This window comes from Colias philodice, chromosome 19 (genome assembly GCF_061535455.1).
Source record: "Colias philodice isolate Cphi_HAF_F1 chromosome 19, ilColPhil1 Martin Lab GWU primary, whole genome shotgun sequence".
In the NCBI taxonomy this organism is placed as follows: domain Eukaryota; kingdom Metazoa; phylum Arthropoda; class Insecta; order Lepidoptera; family Pieridae; genus Colias; species Colias philodice.
Window position 1 is genome coordinate 8207372 of NC_143104.1, and position 15263 is coordinate 8222634.

General features: G+C 34.4%; 2 protein-coding genes across 2 annotated transcripts; one reads left to right on the forward strand and one right to left on the reverse strand.

The window, feature by feature from the left end:
- Window positions 1-2011: 2011 nt before the first annotated feature.
- Window positions 2012-3418, reverse strand: fd102C (forkhead domain 102C). The gene has a single exon (XM_089707492.1). The coding sequence runs from the start codon at window positions 3416-3418 to the stop codon at window positions 2441-2443; it is 978 nt and encodes a 325-aa protein (XP_089563618.1). The 3' UTR covers window positions 2012-2440.
- Window positions 3419-12306: 8888 nt separating this feature from the next.
- On the forward strand, window positions 12307-13707 carry LOC149480074 (lewis-type alpha-(1,3)-fucosyltransferase-like). The gene is made up of 2 exons (XM_089707658.1): window positions 12307-13067; window positions 13374-13707. The coding sequence occupies exons 1-2, from the start codon at window positions 12307-12309 to the stop codon at window positions 13705-13707; spliced, it is 1095 nt and encodes a 364-aa protein (XP_089563784.1).
- The last annotated feature ends 1556 nt before the right edge of the window (window positions 13708-15263 follow it).

A 15263-nucleotide genomic window follows, 5' to 3' on the forward strand; every position in this document is an offset into this window, starting at 1 on the left:
ATATGTACCATTTAGATCGGCCAGTAGGTATATAAATAAGTATAGTAGGAAGTTATAAGACGTCTACCTACGAAGATCTGGTGTCGAACAGTTGAAGCCAGATCATCAGTTTTAGTCATTAGAAAAATTGTATTCATATCTATTAAAAAAAACTAGTTAAAACGTACATACCTAATTTAATTTAAGATATAGATTCTGTAGCTCTAATAAAATCGGTGCATACAATACTATGACACATGATAAACTAAGTGAAGAATACACAAGAATAGAATACCTATAATAAGACTGCAATAAATAATTCTCATTCATTTCATTCAGAATAGTATTAATAGACTACCTTTATTCACTAGAATAATATAAATCTATAAAGCTTTATTATTATTATGTACATTGCATTGTATCGATACTTTGAAAAAAGCTAAACTAGAGAGTCTTGCCTGCGATCGTCTTTTTCTTTTCTGGAGCTTTTTCCGAACTAGTGGTTAGTACCTAATGATTGTAAAATATTACCACTGCAACTGTTATCATACTAAAACCTAAGATCCTAAAATAAATATATTTAAGTTTTAGCTTAATTATATATTAGTAGGTATCTAGATATAAGTACCTATGCTTACATTACCTAGGTACTAATGTTTTAATTATGCATATATGTACTGAACTGGATGACCTAGTCTACCAATATCTTTATCTGTTCCAAACAAATACAAACACATGTTTCAATTACCTTTAGGCATCAAGTATTTTTATACCTAGGTTTATTTATTTAATGAAACCATTAAATAAATAAACATATCATCTATAAATCTCCATACAAATTACATTATACCTTCTAAACTTTAAAAACCAAAACTATTTTCGCCAACAACTTATCGCCTTAGCAAATATAAAATCTGAGCCATCTTAACGTTGCCCAAACATTTCACACGCAGATGCAAAAAGTCATTAGTAATTGCAGGAAAAACAAATAAGATTACTTACATAGTTTTAGCCGATGATTCATTTGTAAATCGGTTCTTGTATTCCGTGAGAACATATTTAAATACCTTAGTTACATTATAATCGGTAGACTTAGAAGGAATTTGAAGAATCGTTTAGTATTGTAAACCTATTAACTGCAGATTTGAAAGCATTATACCGATCATTATTTAAATTTTTTGCATGAAGATACTTTCATACATCTGGCTATTAAAAAGGTGAATACCTTTTAATTAAAAATTACTAGTAATTAGTCATGTGGATAATATTATTTTGGATGATAACCTCTTATTTGTAGATATTATATACATATATTCATTAAATTATTTAAAGATATAAAATCTCTACAAGAACAAATTTTCAATGTAGAGTTGAGAATATAGAGTATTTTATATTTGTTCAAAATTCTCTATTTGTGAAATTCAAATTCACTTCTATTTCTTTCTTCCTTCCTTTGTACAGAACGTTTTGAAATTTCTTAGTACCCATTATACCTATATTATCATAATCATTAAAAATGCACAAGAATTTATTGTTATCACTTGGATAAAGGTATTAACAAATGCTCGATTATTTAATTGACTATTATCATTGAATTGATTGATATTAGTATTGTTATAAATATCTAAAGAATCAGTGATAAAGAACAAAAGCCCTTTTTAAATTTTAGGATTGGTTACTTAGCTTATAGCTAATAAGTACCTAAGTAGATACTAAGTTGTGTTTAAGCTTTTAGGGCAGTTCACTTAAAATCGATGGTTTGGATTAAGATCATTTGGGATACATCTCAATCGGAAATAAAAATAGTTATTCATTTGATATTTACTATTTATTTCAGTTTTATAGACTCGTCTTAATTTTATATCGTACTAGCGGTCCGCCCCGGTTTCGCCCGTGGTACATGTTTACGTTTTCTCTACATAAGAACCATCCTCGTACTTCAAGGAATATAATAAAAAAAGAATTATCGAAATCGGTTCAGCCGTTCTCGAGTTATGCGCTTACCAACACATTTTGCGATTCATTTTTATATATAAGATTTCTACTAAGTAACAACATAAGTTTCACGTTATCATAACAACAACGAGTAGACAACTTCACATTATGTACAGATAAAATATTAGCTACTACTATTTACAGAGGCTTGGTCGTTTTCAGACTTCATTTAAAAATAACACTAGATTTTAATTTTATTGGAATGTGCTAGAATATTCATAAAACGTGGCAAGTAGCATCTTCTGGCTTAACTTTACAATATGTTACAACATAATATTTACAAAAAATATGAGGGGTTCTAAGACACAAATTTGGATTTATATTATAGTCTGTATAAATCAAGGATCACTAGAGTCTAGAACACGGAAGGACGTGTGACACAGATAGAGCTAACGTTCATAATATATTGGTTCACTATTCACATACTGTACATTCGCTATAAACACTAGAAATCACGGATAAATATTTAGACCATTTCATGTTTGACATCAGGCGGCCGTTGCTGGTCAGATGGACTAGGAGGTGCTGGCGACACGGCTGATGATGTGTGTCGCCTTAATTGCTGCAGTAGAGCGGGGTCGAGCGCCGGCCACCACCCGCCGAGCAGCGGGTAATGAGCCGTCGGCGCTAGCGGCGCGCGGGTCTCATCTTCTCCGGATCTCACATCCTCTTGATCACTGGCGACTACATCTATATCTTCTTCAACTTCTTCCTCACAACTGCTATCTCGCCGAGCTCTTTTTTCCGGAGCATCATCAGGTGCAAGTAGAGATGCCACATCAAACTGCCTCTTCCGCGTCGGAACTCCGGCTGGAACTCGCCCGCCGCCCCAAAACGGTAAAGGCAATGCCGTTGGTGGAGGAGATTGTGGTGGCGGCGATGGAGAATCTTCTCCGTCATCATCGACCGCTAGTCCCATGTGTTTCCGTACTTTGCGCTGAGCTTTGCGCCTCCGGAAGTCACCCTTACGAAAGTCTTCTATATTAGCTGGATGAATCGCCCAATAGTGGCCTTTGCCATTTGCAGATCGTCCGGCCTTCACGAAACAGTCATTTAGCGATAAGTTATGTCGAATCGAGTTCCTCCATCCCGGTCCACGGGAGCGGAAGTATGGATAATTGTCTAGAATATGCTGATAAATGTCAGATAAAACAAGTTTATGATCCGGCGAGCTCAAGATGGCCATAGCAATAAGGCCGATGTAACTGTGCTGCGGTTTCGGTTCTTCAGGTTGTAGAGCGCGTTGTTGCAGGAGTGACATGGATAATGCCAATCTAGGTCCATAAGGCCCATAGCATGGGGCGACTGATGGTGGATATAATCGGAGTCTTTCAGCGACTGCATAGTTGTAGAGTTGAAGTCGGTAGTGGTCGATCGCGGCGGCGGTAACTGCGGGCGCGTCTTTGCCAAGCGGCCACGGGCCTCCCTCGGCTCCGCTGCACATGTTCGCGGTGAGTGTCAGTGCACGAATGCGGGTCTGGCGGCGGGCTGGCTCGCGCTGCGGGCCCCGGCGTGAGAGGGGGCGGGGGCGGGCCCGGCTAGCCAATCACCGCCAGCCCGCTCCTTGTATACGTGTTTTTGTTTAGCGACGCCCCACTCCGACGGCTTTGCAACTCCACGCACCCTGCCTTAAGTCTGCGGTACTGCGCGCAATGACATTTGTAAGTATACAAAGGTGAGATTTTTAAAAGTAAAAAAGTATTTTATTTGTTTATTAAAATAAAGTCCATGTGTTTACTGATCGCGTTATGATTTCCAGTTTATATAATTAAAGTTTCACTGTACGTAGGTACGTTAGGTAGGTACCTAAGTTAGTTTTAGTATCTACTTATCAAAATATGAACAACATTTTTACATACGTAATTTTTTTATAGGCTGTTGTAAATACGCCGGACAACGACGAATTCATCATTTTTAAAGAACCTAGGTACCTACCTACCTATCTATTTTATTAATTCATCAACAATAATATTATCGATACCTATAGGTAGGTACTCTTTTAAATTGTATCTAGGTACCTATAGGTAATTAGATCTAGTATAAAACTAAAACTTAAATTTAGTTAACAACATTCCATTCGATCCGATTTGTAGGTATGTAGGTACTTTCCTAGGTAAATAAAATCAAATTAATCAATTTTGCATATTCTTCATATCTATCCCAATTAAGTAGGTCCCTACCAACCTATTATTTTCAAGAAATTTAAAAATACAAATCTACCTAAGTAAGGCAACCACGCTCCAATTCAAATAATTTGCTAACTAAGTACCATTAAGATGATTAAGTTTAATCTTTGTGAGGCGAAATTAGGTAACTACATATTTACACGTTAAAAACATAAAAAATTGGTTATTAAGTACCAACCTAAACTAGAAGTTATTATGTTAATCCTAGACCTTTTCTACCCATACCTACTTTATTTTAATTTTCCTACATTATCTACTCACGAAGCATGTTATAATCTTTTCCACCACTGCATAACCCAAGTGTGATTGATTTGAACATTTGATATAACTGAAAAAAATGCATCACTTTTTTTGCTGTCGCTACTTGAAACCGTTACAAATGACAACTTCGTACCGAGTACTTCCCTGTTATTTTGAAGATATCACAACAAGCAATAACACATTACTTCTCAGGAGGTGCGCGAGAGGGAGATGTCTATATAAAAATAGATTTGATTCTACGAGTGTGAAAAGGATAGAGGAATGTGCAACAGTTTCACATGTGACATAATCTGTAGACAGCTCGTCGACCAAAAATAAACGCTGATGCAAAATTAGTAAAGCTCACATTTCTTTAGCAATAATTTACTCATAAAGCGTTGTGCACACTATGTTTAGGGAATGAAAATAAAGAGCTTTCATTGCGAGTGCGAGCAGAGCAGAACGAACGAGCGTTTCGCGCCAACAATGACGTCGCCGCCCATTTAAATACGCCATCTTGTTTGTGTCTCCTTTCGCTTTGTGAAGCAATGTTTCGGAAAAAGGAAATTACAGGAAATATTTACCCATTTGTTAAGTATACAGCTAGATTGGTAGCAATCGACATTTTTGTTTACATTTGAAAATTATTTTATAAAATTACTTATTATGTTTGGTTGGATAACTTTTTTATGTTTATTTCTTGCGAATTCAAATTTCATTCATAGTGTTATAATTTAAAATAATTTCTTGCGTTGCGTAAGTTTTTCTTGCGTTTTTTTTTCAGAGACAAAAAATAACATACTTATTACGAGGTTTCTACACGGTTTCACTCTTCTTTCTTTAATTCGTTTGGTTTTTACACGTTACAAAATACAAACCCAATAGATGTAGAGCGATAGAGACTCATAATGAGCAGATATTAATTATTATCTCTATGAGTTCTTCTTGGGATACAAATTAATCTTAGTATCTTTCCTGCTTATTAACAGTGATTAGGGAATTCCGTAGGTATGTTCAAAATAAGTACTTAGGTACATAGTTACCAACTATAAGCCTCATAAGTACCTACCTACAGTAAAAAATGTACAAAACAAAATTACTCCACGCTTCTTGTATTTCCTTTATTTGCCGTGTATTTTCATACAAATGTGTGTTTTCAATTGATTGGTCGCATCACGTCTCCCGGTGACGTAAAACAAACGAATTGATCGGCAAACAACGCGAACGCGCGGCACGCTGCACGAATTCTAATTTAAAGGCAACAACAGACTACTCGATACTAAAATATATTTAAATACCTATAATGTATAGTAAATTTATTCCAAAATAAAAGTTTGTTGATGAAGATTATAGATTGTAATCACTCGGTTGTCTATTTATAATCACTCATGTGATAAGGTCATAAATTAAAACGGATTGACCCATAATGCAGTCTTATAATTGACTAGCGGTCCGCCCCGGCTTCGCCCGTGGTACATGTTTACGTTTTCTCTACATAAGAACCATCCTCGTACTTCAAGGAATATAATAAAAAAAGAATTATCGAAATCGGTTCAGCCGTTCTCGAGCTATGCGCTTACCAACACATTTTGCGATTCATTTTTATATATAAGAAGATTAATGCAGTAATACTTACCTATAGGTACCTACAACATCCCTCGGCCCTAGAGTAGGAAAAATGTAGAGCAGGATATTATTTTCACGCTATTATAATATTTTCGTTTATAGTTTAGGTACACATTATAAGAATATTGTTAAATCTTCAACCGATGCTTAAAGAAAAATGTTCTGTAGGTACATAAAGTTATCATTGCTGAACAAAATAATAAACGCAAGGAGCTTTCTTTGGCGCCTCATGCCAAATAGGGCCCAATCTTGCTATAGGTAAGTAGGTAGGTAGGTACTAGCCGAGACCCGGAGGTCATTTTATGCGAATAGTAAGTTATACCAAACAAATGAAACCTCAGAAGATAGTTTTAATCATAGAGAATATGCCATACCAGGCTCCTACTGCAATTTCTATGTCAAAAACTAGGTTTCATTTGAAACCAAATTATTCATAAGTGTTTTAAATAATTGATTAAAATTAGGTAGGTTCTTTCATTAAAAATATCCATCGGGAAGTTTTTATAGGTAAGCTACGAATTATGATGGTGTTCAAAAAAAATTATGTAAGAAAAATATTCAACATGATAAAATATATCATTCAATTGTGAAAATAATACTGTTCTAGTTACTAAAAATCTATTACCTGTAAGCAAAAATAGTTTAAAAAGCTCTCATATAAAAGCTTTCAATGTTTGACATAAAAAGCTTCTAATGAGAGCTTTTATTATTTTTGACTTTAAAAGCTCTCATTAAAAGCTTTTAAAGTCAAGCATGAATTCTTAACCGCTCTATTTCCAAATATGTACCATCCCAAACAAATCAATACATCCAGATCACACAGATTCGAAATTAGACCGTTTTGAATTTATGCAGATTGATTTATTTCAAGCCGAGTTTCATTGTTGTTCTAATTGCCGAGGCCGCAAGACGGAGGCGGGCCGCTCCGCCCACCGCTCCCGAACCCATTGTACTCGACTGTACCGACTGTACCCTACAACCGTGGCAATAAATTTTGTGCGCGACAGTACGGCCCACGGTTTGTTCTGTATTTGCATTGTTTATGTAACTGTACCTAGTTGTACATACGATTTATTGTTGGGCAGAAATAATAACATCCGTGGTGGTAAACATATTGTATAAAGTATGATTATTGCAGTGGAATTTATTTTAAATGGAAAATATAATACAGATATACAGGCATAAAAAATAAAAGATCTGTAATTTTGTTTCTCTATATCGGTATCGGTTGTTTTATTATCGGCGATACCGATATATCGGCTTGCCGATTATATCGGCCGATATATCGGTGTCGTAACATCCCTAATCTCACATATTACCAGATTTGTTGGTCAACTAATCATAAGTTGCCGAGCGCCCAAGACAACGCACGTGCCGCCTCTACGTAGGTAGGTCGTAGACTTTACTCTACGACAATGACTCTTCCTCATTTCATACGTTGTTTCATACTCACATAATTACATAATATGTCTACTATGAACAAAAAACGGTTAAATAACATTTAAAAAACACATCGAAAATTATTTACCACGAGACATAAACAAAATGTAAACGAAATATTTAGAAAAGCGTTACAAGCGAACATAAAAGCGACATCAAATTAAGCTCAAAGCTGAAACTTCAGCGTAAAATTTAGAATGTAAATAGCTTTCTTGTTAAATGCCGCCCGCTTGTATATTGAATTACAGACTTTGTGTGGAAAACTGTTCGCAAAATATTTTGGCGTCACAAAGGAGGTATTAACTGCTGGCGCGCGGCGTCCATGTTAATTTTATGTAAATCGACCGGCGCGCTGCCGCCGCTTTCTCGCGACTTTCCTATGTTTATGAACAACTTTTTCTTGGAAATCGAAATGTTTTCGCGAGTGTGGAAATTTCATATTGGCGTAATGTGTAGGATGCTTCGTGTATATTTTTAATGCATAACTGAAATATCAAAACACATTCTGCTTACAAAGAATACCTAGAGGGTACGTGGGTATTGTGAAGTGTAGGCAATATTGAGTAGGTATAGGTACTTATTGAAATCATTGGTGATGAAAAGAAAAATAATAAGCATTTTAATTTTTAAATAAATAAACTTTAATAAAATTGTCGTGGCCAATTTGAAAATAAATATTTTATTAGGCCCTAAAATAACCTCTTAAGCCAATAATACATTCTTAGAATCCAAATCCCACAAAAACTGATTAATAAATCCATTGCGACACTTGAACAAGCGTTTATCACGAAACTTTGAATAAATTAACGCTTCTGGCATTGCAATAAGATCTATTTTTGAAGGGATTTTTACAATAATACGTTCCTAGCGCCCTATATCGCAACTGAATGGTGCTACCTCTATTGTAATCCCCTGACACTTTTATAGTAACGATTAACAAACGAAATTAGAACCCAATAATATTATTAAGTGTTTTTTTCGAGTTATCGTGAAGAATGACGTCCCCTTTACGAGTTAATATTTTGAATAAGTGCTCGTATTACCACCTACGTTTGTGTAAACACAATAAATATTTTTTTAAAGGATCCCTTTATCTCAGTGAGATTGGAGATATGGATTGTAAGTTGAAGATACGTGCTTAAGATATAACATTGTCATATTTTTCGCTTTGTTCCCTGATGGAATTTGACGAAAGCTTCTGTAAGATATGAAAATATTAAGTGCTAACTACAAAGTTACAACTGAGGGACAAATTACCTTCTTATAGTTAGTACCTAGTTCATACTTTATATTGATATAGTTCTCTTTAGCAACTGCCTGTTTAAATTAACTTTAAGCAACGTAAGATTTGTCTTATTTGAACTAAACGAATAATAAAATAGCGATGACTCTACCTCTATCTACCTACTCTTTATATCTTTACCTTATCTTACCTAAATAATTACTTTTTCATAGGACTAAGCTAGGTACTCAATCTTATTTCAATTGCCATGTAATTTTTTATCTGTAGGTATGTAAAGATAGAATTTCAATTAGGTTATGGTGCTACAACTCTATACTTTGACTTCAAATTGAAATAATTTGGAAAATCCAAAAGTGCACGCCTCATAATTTTTTTTTAATAAATATTTATTAATTATTATTTTTGTTTATTTAATAACAATTAAACCACATCGAATCAGACCCTGAGAAATGAAAGGGTTCTATTCCTGAGCATACTCAAGCGTAAGAGAAAAAAAAAGACTCGATTAGTAAAGTATTTCGGTCGCTATCGTGTTAACAAGAAAAAGGATCCGCACATACAGACACACGGACGTCCAAGACAGAACTTTTTTAAACTGTTTTTTAACTAGTTTAAATAACAAAAATGACATCAAAAATATCATGAACGTTAAAAATAGTGTTTTTTCTTAATATGTGTGTGTATGTATTATCTTACAAGTGCAATGTATGATACATAAAGACATTTTAAGTTTGAAAAATCAGATGTTTTGCGCGAAGTGACAGTAGTACCCACCTCAACGCTTCGCTTATGAGGCGTGCAATAAGAGAGTCAGATGGTTGACTATTTACCATATATATCATGGCCTCAGACTATCGAGCTATCTACAAATTTCAAATATAGGTACAATAAGGCAACTAGTAGTAACTAGTAACATTAATGAGGAAAAATATCCACACAAAACACGAACTTCATGACGTTCATACTTCATTGTTCAAATATGAATCAATTTACGTTCCATAAAAACAATCCCACAATTAATTCGCAACAAAAAACCCGTGGCCACAGTAAAACAAATCACAGCCGTATCGTAGCAATACATTTCCGTATGAATAATGTAGCGCAGGCTGATCGAATTAAGCACTCGACCAACAATGACAGGCCAGGATTAAGTGACGCTAAGTGGATTACTTGCTTCCGTTCCTTTGTAAGCCAACTTCGCTACTGGTTAAGGACCACAAATGTTTGGCTACTGTGGTCGGATTGACAATTGCTTATATTTTGGTATGGGTTCATGTAAGTTATTTATTTTGTGAGTGGTAATGATTTTTTAATGTGAGTTTCATATTTATGCTTTATCTTTGAAATATAACGATTGATGAGAAGTTAGTAAAATAGGGAATTATCGGAAAATAATGATTAGGTTTTCATATCAAATACTACATAATAATATAATATGATCAAAATCACGCCAAATTAAAACTTCGTTATAACAATACTAATGAAGACTTACAAGGGGATTTTAATATAATTAACAATTCAATGTGCACATAATAAATTAATCAATACGTGTCAAAATTACACATCCGATTAAATGCTCAACATAAATGTATCGATAATGCGCTAAATAGAAAGAAATGACAAGCACCCTCATTGGTGCAGTTCAATGAGTTACAATGGCTCTTTAAATCCACAGAATTATTCTCATTCGACCACGGAAGCTCGTGAAATAAAAACATTTGGTGGAACAATACAATCCATTGTGACTCGCACTCGAATTATTCTGTTTTGTCAATACGTAAATAGTGCATAAATATTTAAACAGCTTAAATTCTAACCCTTGGGAAGCGCTTTGTTTCGTTTTTCTGTTTCACATTTAAATGTAACTTTGACTATTTTGCTGACAGTCAAATTAGTGGTGATTTTTTGTTAAGTGTTGGAACTTGGACATTAATGTTGCTGTTTTATGATGTAAAAAAGTTGTTCGTCAATAATTAAATTTTCATATTATTAAAAGCTGGTAGGTACTCGTATATTTATCAGATGAATTTGCAATGAAGAATTACCGAATAATATTATGCCGCCCCCGGTGAAGGAAACGTATCTCATTTTTTTTCTTCAACGTATGATTTCTACTGCAGGTACCTACAATCTACTTATGAAAAAAATACTGACCACAAGTATAGGTGTTATACATTACCCCAGGTGCCAGCATTCTATAAATAAATTATCACGAAATCCGCTAAATTCTGAAAATCATACTACATCTGCGCGATCGCTCCAATTTCACACCAACATCTTAGGCGATTTTAATTCAATTACAAGTGCTTTGTCCGTCCATTGGGCGCACGCTCCAACAATGTATATTTTGCCAACAATAACTGTATATTTTGAACACAATACATAAATCTCTTCGATGACGGCCCGTCAATGATGGTCAGTATTTTTTCAACACTCAAAAGTAACTGTACTTCAAAGAGTGTAGGAGTTGGTGATGGAATTGTGAATACAATTTCATTCTGAGTGTTAGATACTTTGTCGATTCATTTTCTGATACTATAATTATTATACTTACAACGTATTTTGTAATAACTCCTTGTCATAAACTAGGAAATTGTTGAGGACTAAATTAAAATTTGTAAATAAATACCTATTTAATGTAGGTACCTACCTACATTAATTTAATTTTCAATTAAAATAAATGTGTCTTAAGTTTTTAATTAGGTACCTACCTACTTAGCCTACCTAATTCTTAGTTTTGTATCTATACCAAAGTAGGTACTATACACATGTATAATATGTGCATTTTGATAAATGGTGGAAAGTTTAAAACCTGCCATTTCAGTTCTTAAAAATAATCAACCTTTTAAATCTCTATAAAAATAAATCAACAACAAAACGTAACTAGCTCCTCGACCACATCATGAATTGTGTTTGCTTGTGAAGTGTTTATCGAGTCCTGCACTGATAGAATCTTAATCTCGGATTAGTCGAATGTTAAAGACCATTGTCAGGTTGTCTACACTTCAATTGGGATGCCCACCTAGATACAAAAGGCCTATATCTGGGTCAAACTCTCACGCGAAATAATGGAGATTAGCACATCTTTTCCGATAGTGTATCCGGTCGACTTCGTTGTTGCAATACATATGTCCCAATTTATCGAAAACGAAAATAGAGGTTTGTTCTGTTCCCTTTTAGTGTGTACTTATAATACCACGAAATAAGTAGTAATCGAATATTTTAGAAGTTCTCATAAGTCCAAAGCCCACAAGGTCAGTAATAGGATCATTTTTTTAATACAATAGTTACACGTCTATCAGTAAGAACTTATAAAGCATTGTCTTGCATTTTATATTCTATAAATCTATGTCAAATAAATTTTTATGAATATGATATTTATGTCATTTTATATATTTTGTCTAATTTAGACTAATTTTTTTCCTAGAGTAATTTTTATCAGTTCACAGAATGTTTTGTTTTATAAATATAAGAAGACTTTCTAGAAAATCAATTGCATGTATTTTTATAGTGATATCATTGTGTGTTTTTACACATGTGTATTTATTGCACTACGTAAATGATTTATACGAAAATTTTAATAGTTTGCTAACAGTAATGCATCGCAGACGTGAATATAAGTTGAAAGGAGATGTGAAATACGTCTTAACCTGGAAGGAAAACCATCTCATAACGCAGGAGATATTTACCGCACAAAAATGTTCACGCGCAAATTGCTATTTCACCAGTCACAGAAAATTCCTTCTCAATTACCTACAATTCGATGCTATTGTCTTCAGTGAAAATTTCCTAGAATCAGAAACCGAAGACAGACCAAGTAAACGTACGGCGTCGCAAATTTACGTTTTCAATTCTCTTGAATCGTCATACAATAACCCCGCGTGTAACACGTACGACGACGGCTTTTTCAATTGGACTTTTACATATCGTCTCGATTCTGATATCGTGTGGAGTTACTTTATTGTGCGAAATCTTACGGGAGCCGTCGTAGCCCCCAGCGTTTCTATAAAATGGCAGAGAAGTTCCAAACCTGTGTCACGCAGGATAAAGATCATTTTAGGTAAAAAGAAAAAAGCGGCAGCCTGGCTTGTAAGCCACTGCAGAGCCGACAGCTTTAGAGACGAATATTTAACCAGGCTCCAAGAACATTTATTCCATTTCGCCCTGAGAATTGATGTTTATGGTAGCTGCTCGCAAAATAAATGCCCCCATGACAATTGTGACATTATGTTGAGGGATTATTACTTTTATATGGCCTTCGAAAACTCTTTCTCTGAAGACTACGTGACGGAAAAAGTTCTGCATGGATACGATAACTATGCCGTCCCTATAGTATATGGTGGCTCTAACTATAGCAGGTATTTTTCTGTGATATTTCCTAATTAATCACACGTTGATATGCTTATATTTTTGCAACAAAGAAAATCACTGTAAAAATATTCAATTCGTTGCTTTGCAGTTTTAAATTAATCCATATTGCAAAAAATAACGTAGTTCACCATAAGTAATCCTTTCTTCATCACTTAGAAATAAAGTAGATTTTTTAATATGGAAGAAAACTATCTATTGAAGTTATTCTATTCATTTTTTTGCCCATTTAAGTATCATACGAATCAAATCCATCTAACACACTATATACCCTACACTAAGCCGTCCGATTTCAGGTTCCTCCCAGCCGGCTCCTATATAAACGCGCGCGAGATGCACCCTTATAATTTAGCCTTCGCCATGTACAAAGCTATAAAAGATCCCAAGCTTTATGAAACGTATTTCAAATGGACTAATTTGTACACCGTAGAATCCGATCCCCGTACAAGCCACCCCCTATGCGAGCTATGTGAAGCCCTACATACGAAGTCTAGGCATGTACCGGCAAAAGAAAAGTTTCGAATTTGGTGGAATGACATCAATGGCATGAAATGGTGCCTTTCACAGGAATATTGGAACGAGACGTCGCTCGTTAATATCGATGGCAGTCATATATTTCGTTTGTATTAAATATATGTTATATTTGGAGCTTTTGTTTGCATCGTCGTTGTTAATCGTTCGTCTACGTCGTTTGCATTAATAGGCGTAGTATTTTAATTTCAGGTAAAGTAAAACGTGTATGTATTGAGTATTGACTATTCAAAGCACTTGACTTGGCATTAACAGTTGGTAGAGGTAGAGCGGAAAACATCAAATTATTCATCAATATATTTGATGATTTCCAGTTCATTTATAAAGAAAATACAATTCTTATTGAAATCGAAAGCAACCCTAAAAGTAACAAACATAACAATAAAGCGAAAAACTCATCAACGTTACTTATAAGACTTCGACAGCGATAGTTTTCTAATCCACCTCTACTCCGTTATTAATTTCGTATAACACACAAAAGAGCATGTTGCCACAAATACGGTATAAAGACGGGAAAGTAATTAATGTTCAGTATTGGTTGAATCCACCGCTACAAGGGGCTCGCACAATACGGTAGTTAGAGGGGGCGCGGATCAGCCGACGTTTAACGAGCAAATTATTTAGTAAATGTTGCCAAATAATAACATTAATGTTGCTGCGAGGGGTTGTCGTCGTGTCTACTGGAAGAGAAATCGTAGGATGGATTTTGGATGCGGTCTTGTGAGATATATAGGTACTACTGTGTATCTGTGGTCTGAAAACTGTGTTCTAACTTGTAGGTAACACTTTATATTATAACATTTTATACAAAATTCATAACCTATTCACAGTAAACAAACCAAAATGTCTACAAACATTGTCATTTCACTCTGCTCTACATTTTCTTTGAGTATCGTATAATAATTTGTAAGATTCTATTGACAATTGAAAATAAGTATAGTATTATAGTTATAGTTGAGCCAATTTAATAGGCAACATTTGACGTCTATCAATTTTATCTTCATAGGGTGGTAACCTGCTTAAAAACATCGATTAAAGCGAATTAATCGATACGGACTTTAAACATTTGTCAATCGAACTTGAAACACATGTCAATAATTTATGATGATTTTTATTCCCAAGTAATCAATGCATTCGATTCTAGATGTCAGATTTCGATTTTTAGAGTAACGTCTCTGGTATTTAAAAAGAAAAAAGGTTTATTGACACAAAATTGTAGCGACGTCAGTTCTTTAAATAAGAAAATGTTTATTATGTTTAGAATGGTTTATCAGTAAAATCAAATCCTAAAATTAGTTGCATCGGTCATTATTATTATAAATATGTAATCGTAATTGAAAAAAGTTAAGCAAATGTGCAGTTCTAACAAAACGAAATATCATGTTATTCTATGTCGTCGTTACTAGGTTACGTTGTTGAATTTTGCTGAACTGTCAAATGTTGCCTATTAAAATGGCTCTACTATAGTTTTGAAAATATGGAAATTCTTTGTTTCAAGTTTCACAATTCTGATTCAAATTACCACAATCCAAGCCCGGTTTACATCAACCAAAACTAACCATTCCTTCCACTTAGTTTACAATGCCACTTCCTAGGAACAAAGGCTATCATAATGGACAAGTAACCTCAAAAATATATCTAAGAGCTGGTACTAC

Excerpts from the sequence above, each read along its gene's own strand:
- fd102C (XM_089707492.1), bottom strand. The coding sequence starts at position 3,418 with ATGTGCAGCGGAGCCGAGGGAGGCCCGTGGCCGCTTGGCAAAGACGCG.
- LOC149480074 (XM_089707658.1), top strand. The coding sequence starts at position 12,307 with ATGCATCGCAGACGTGAATATAAGTTGAAAGGAGATGTGAAATACGTC. Across the intron at positions 13,068-13,373 it reads GGTGGCTCTAACTATAGCAG|GTTCCTCCCAGCCGGCTCCT; the intron begins GTATTTTTCTGT and ends GTCCGATTTCAG.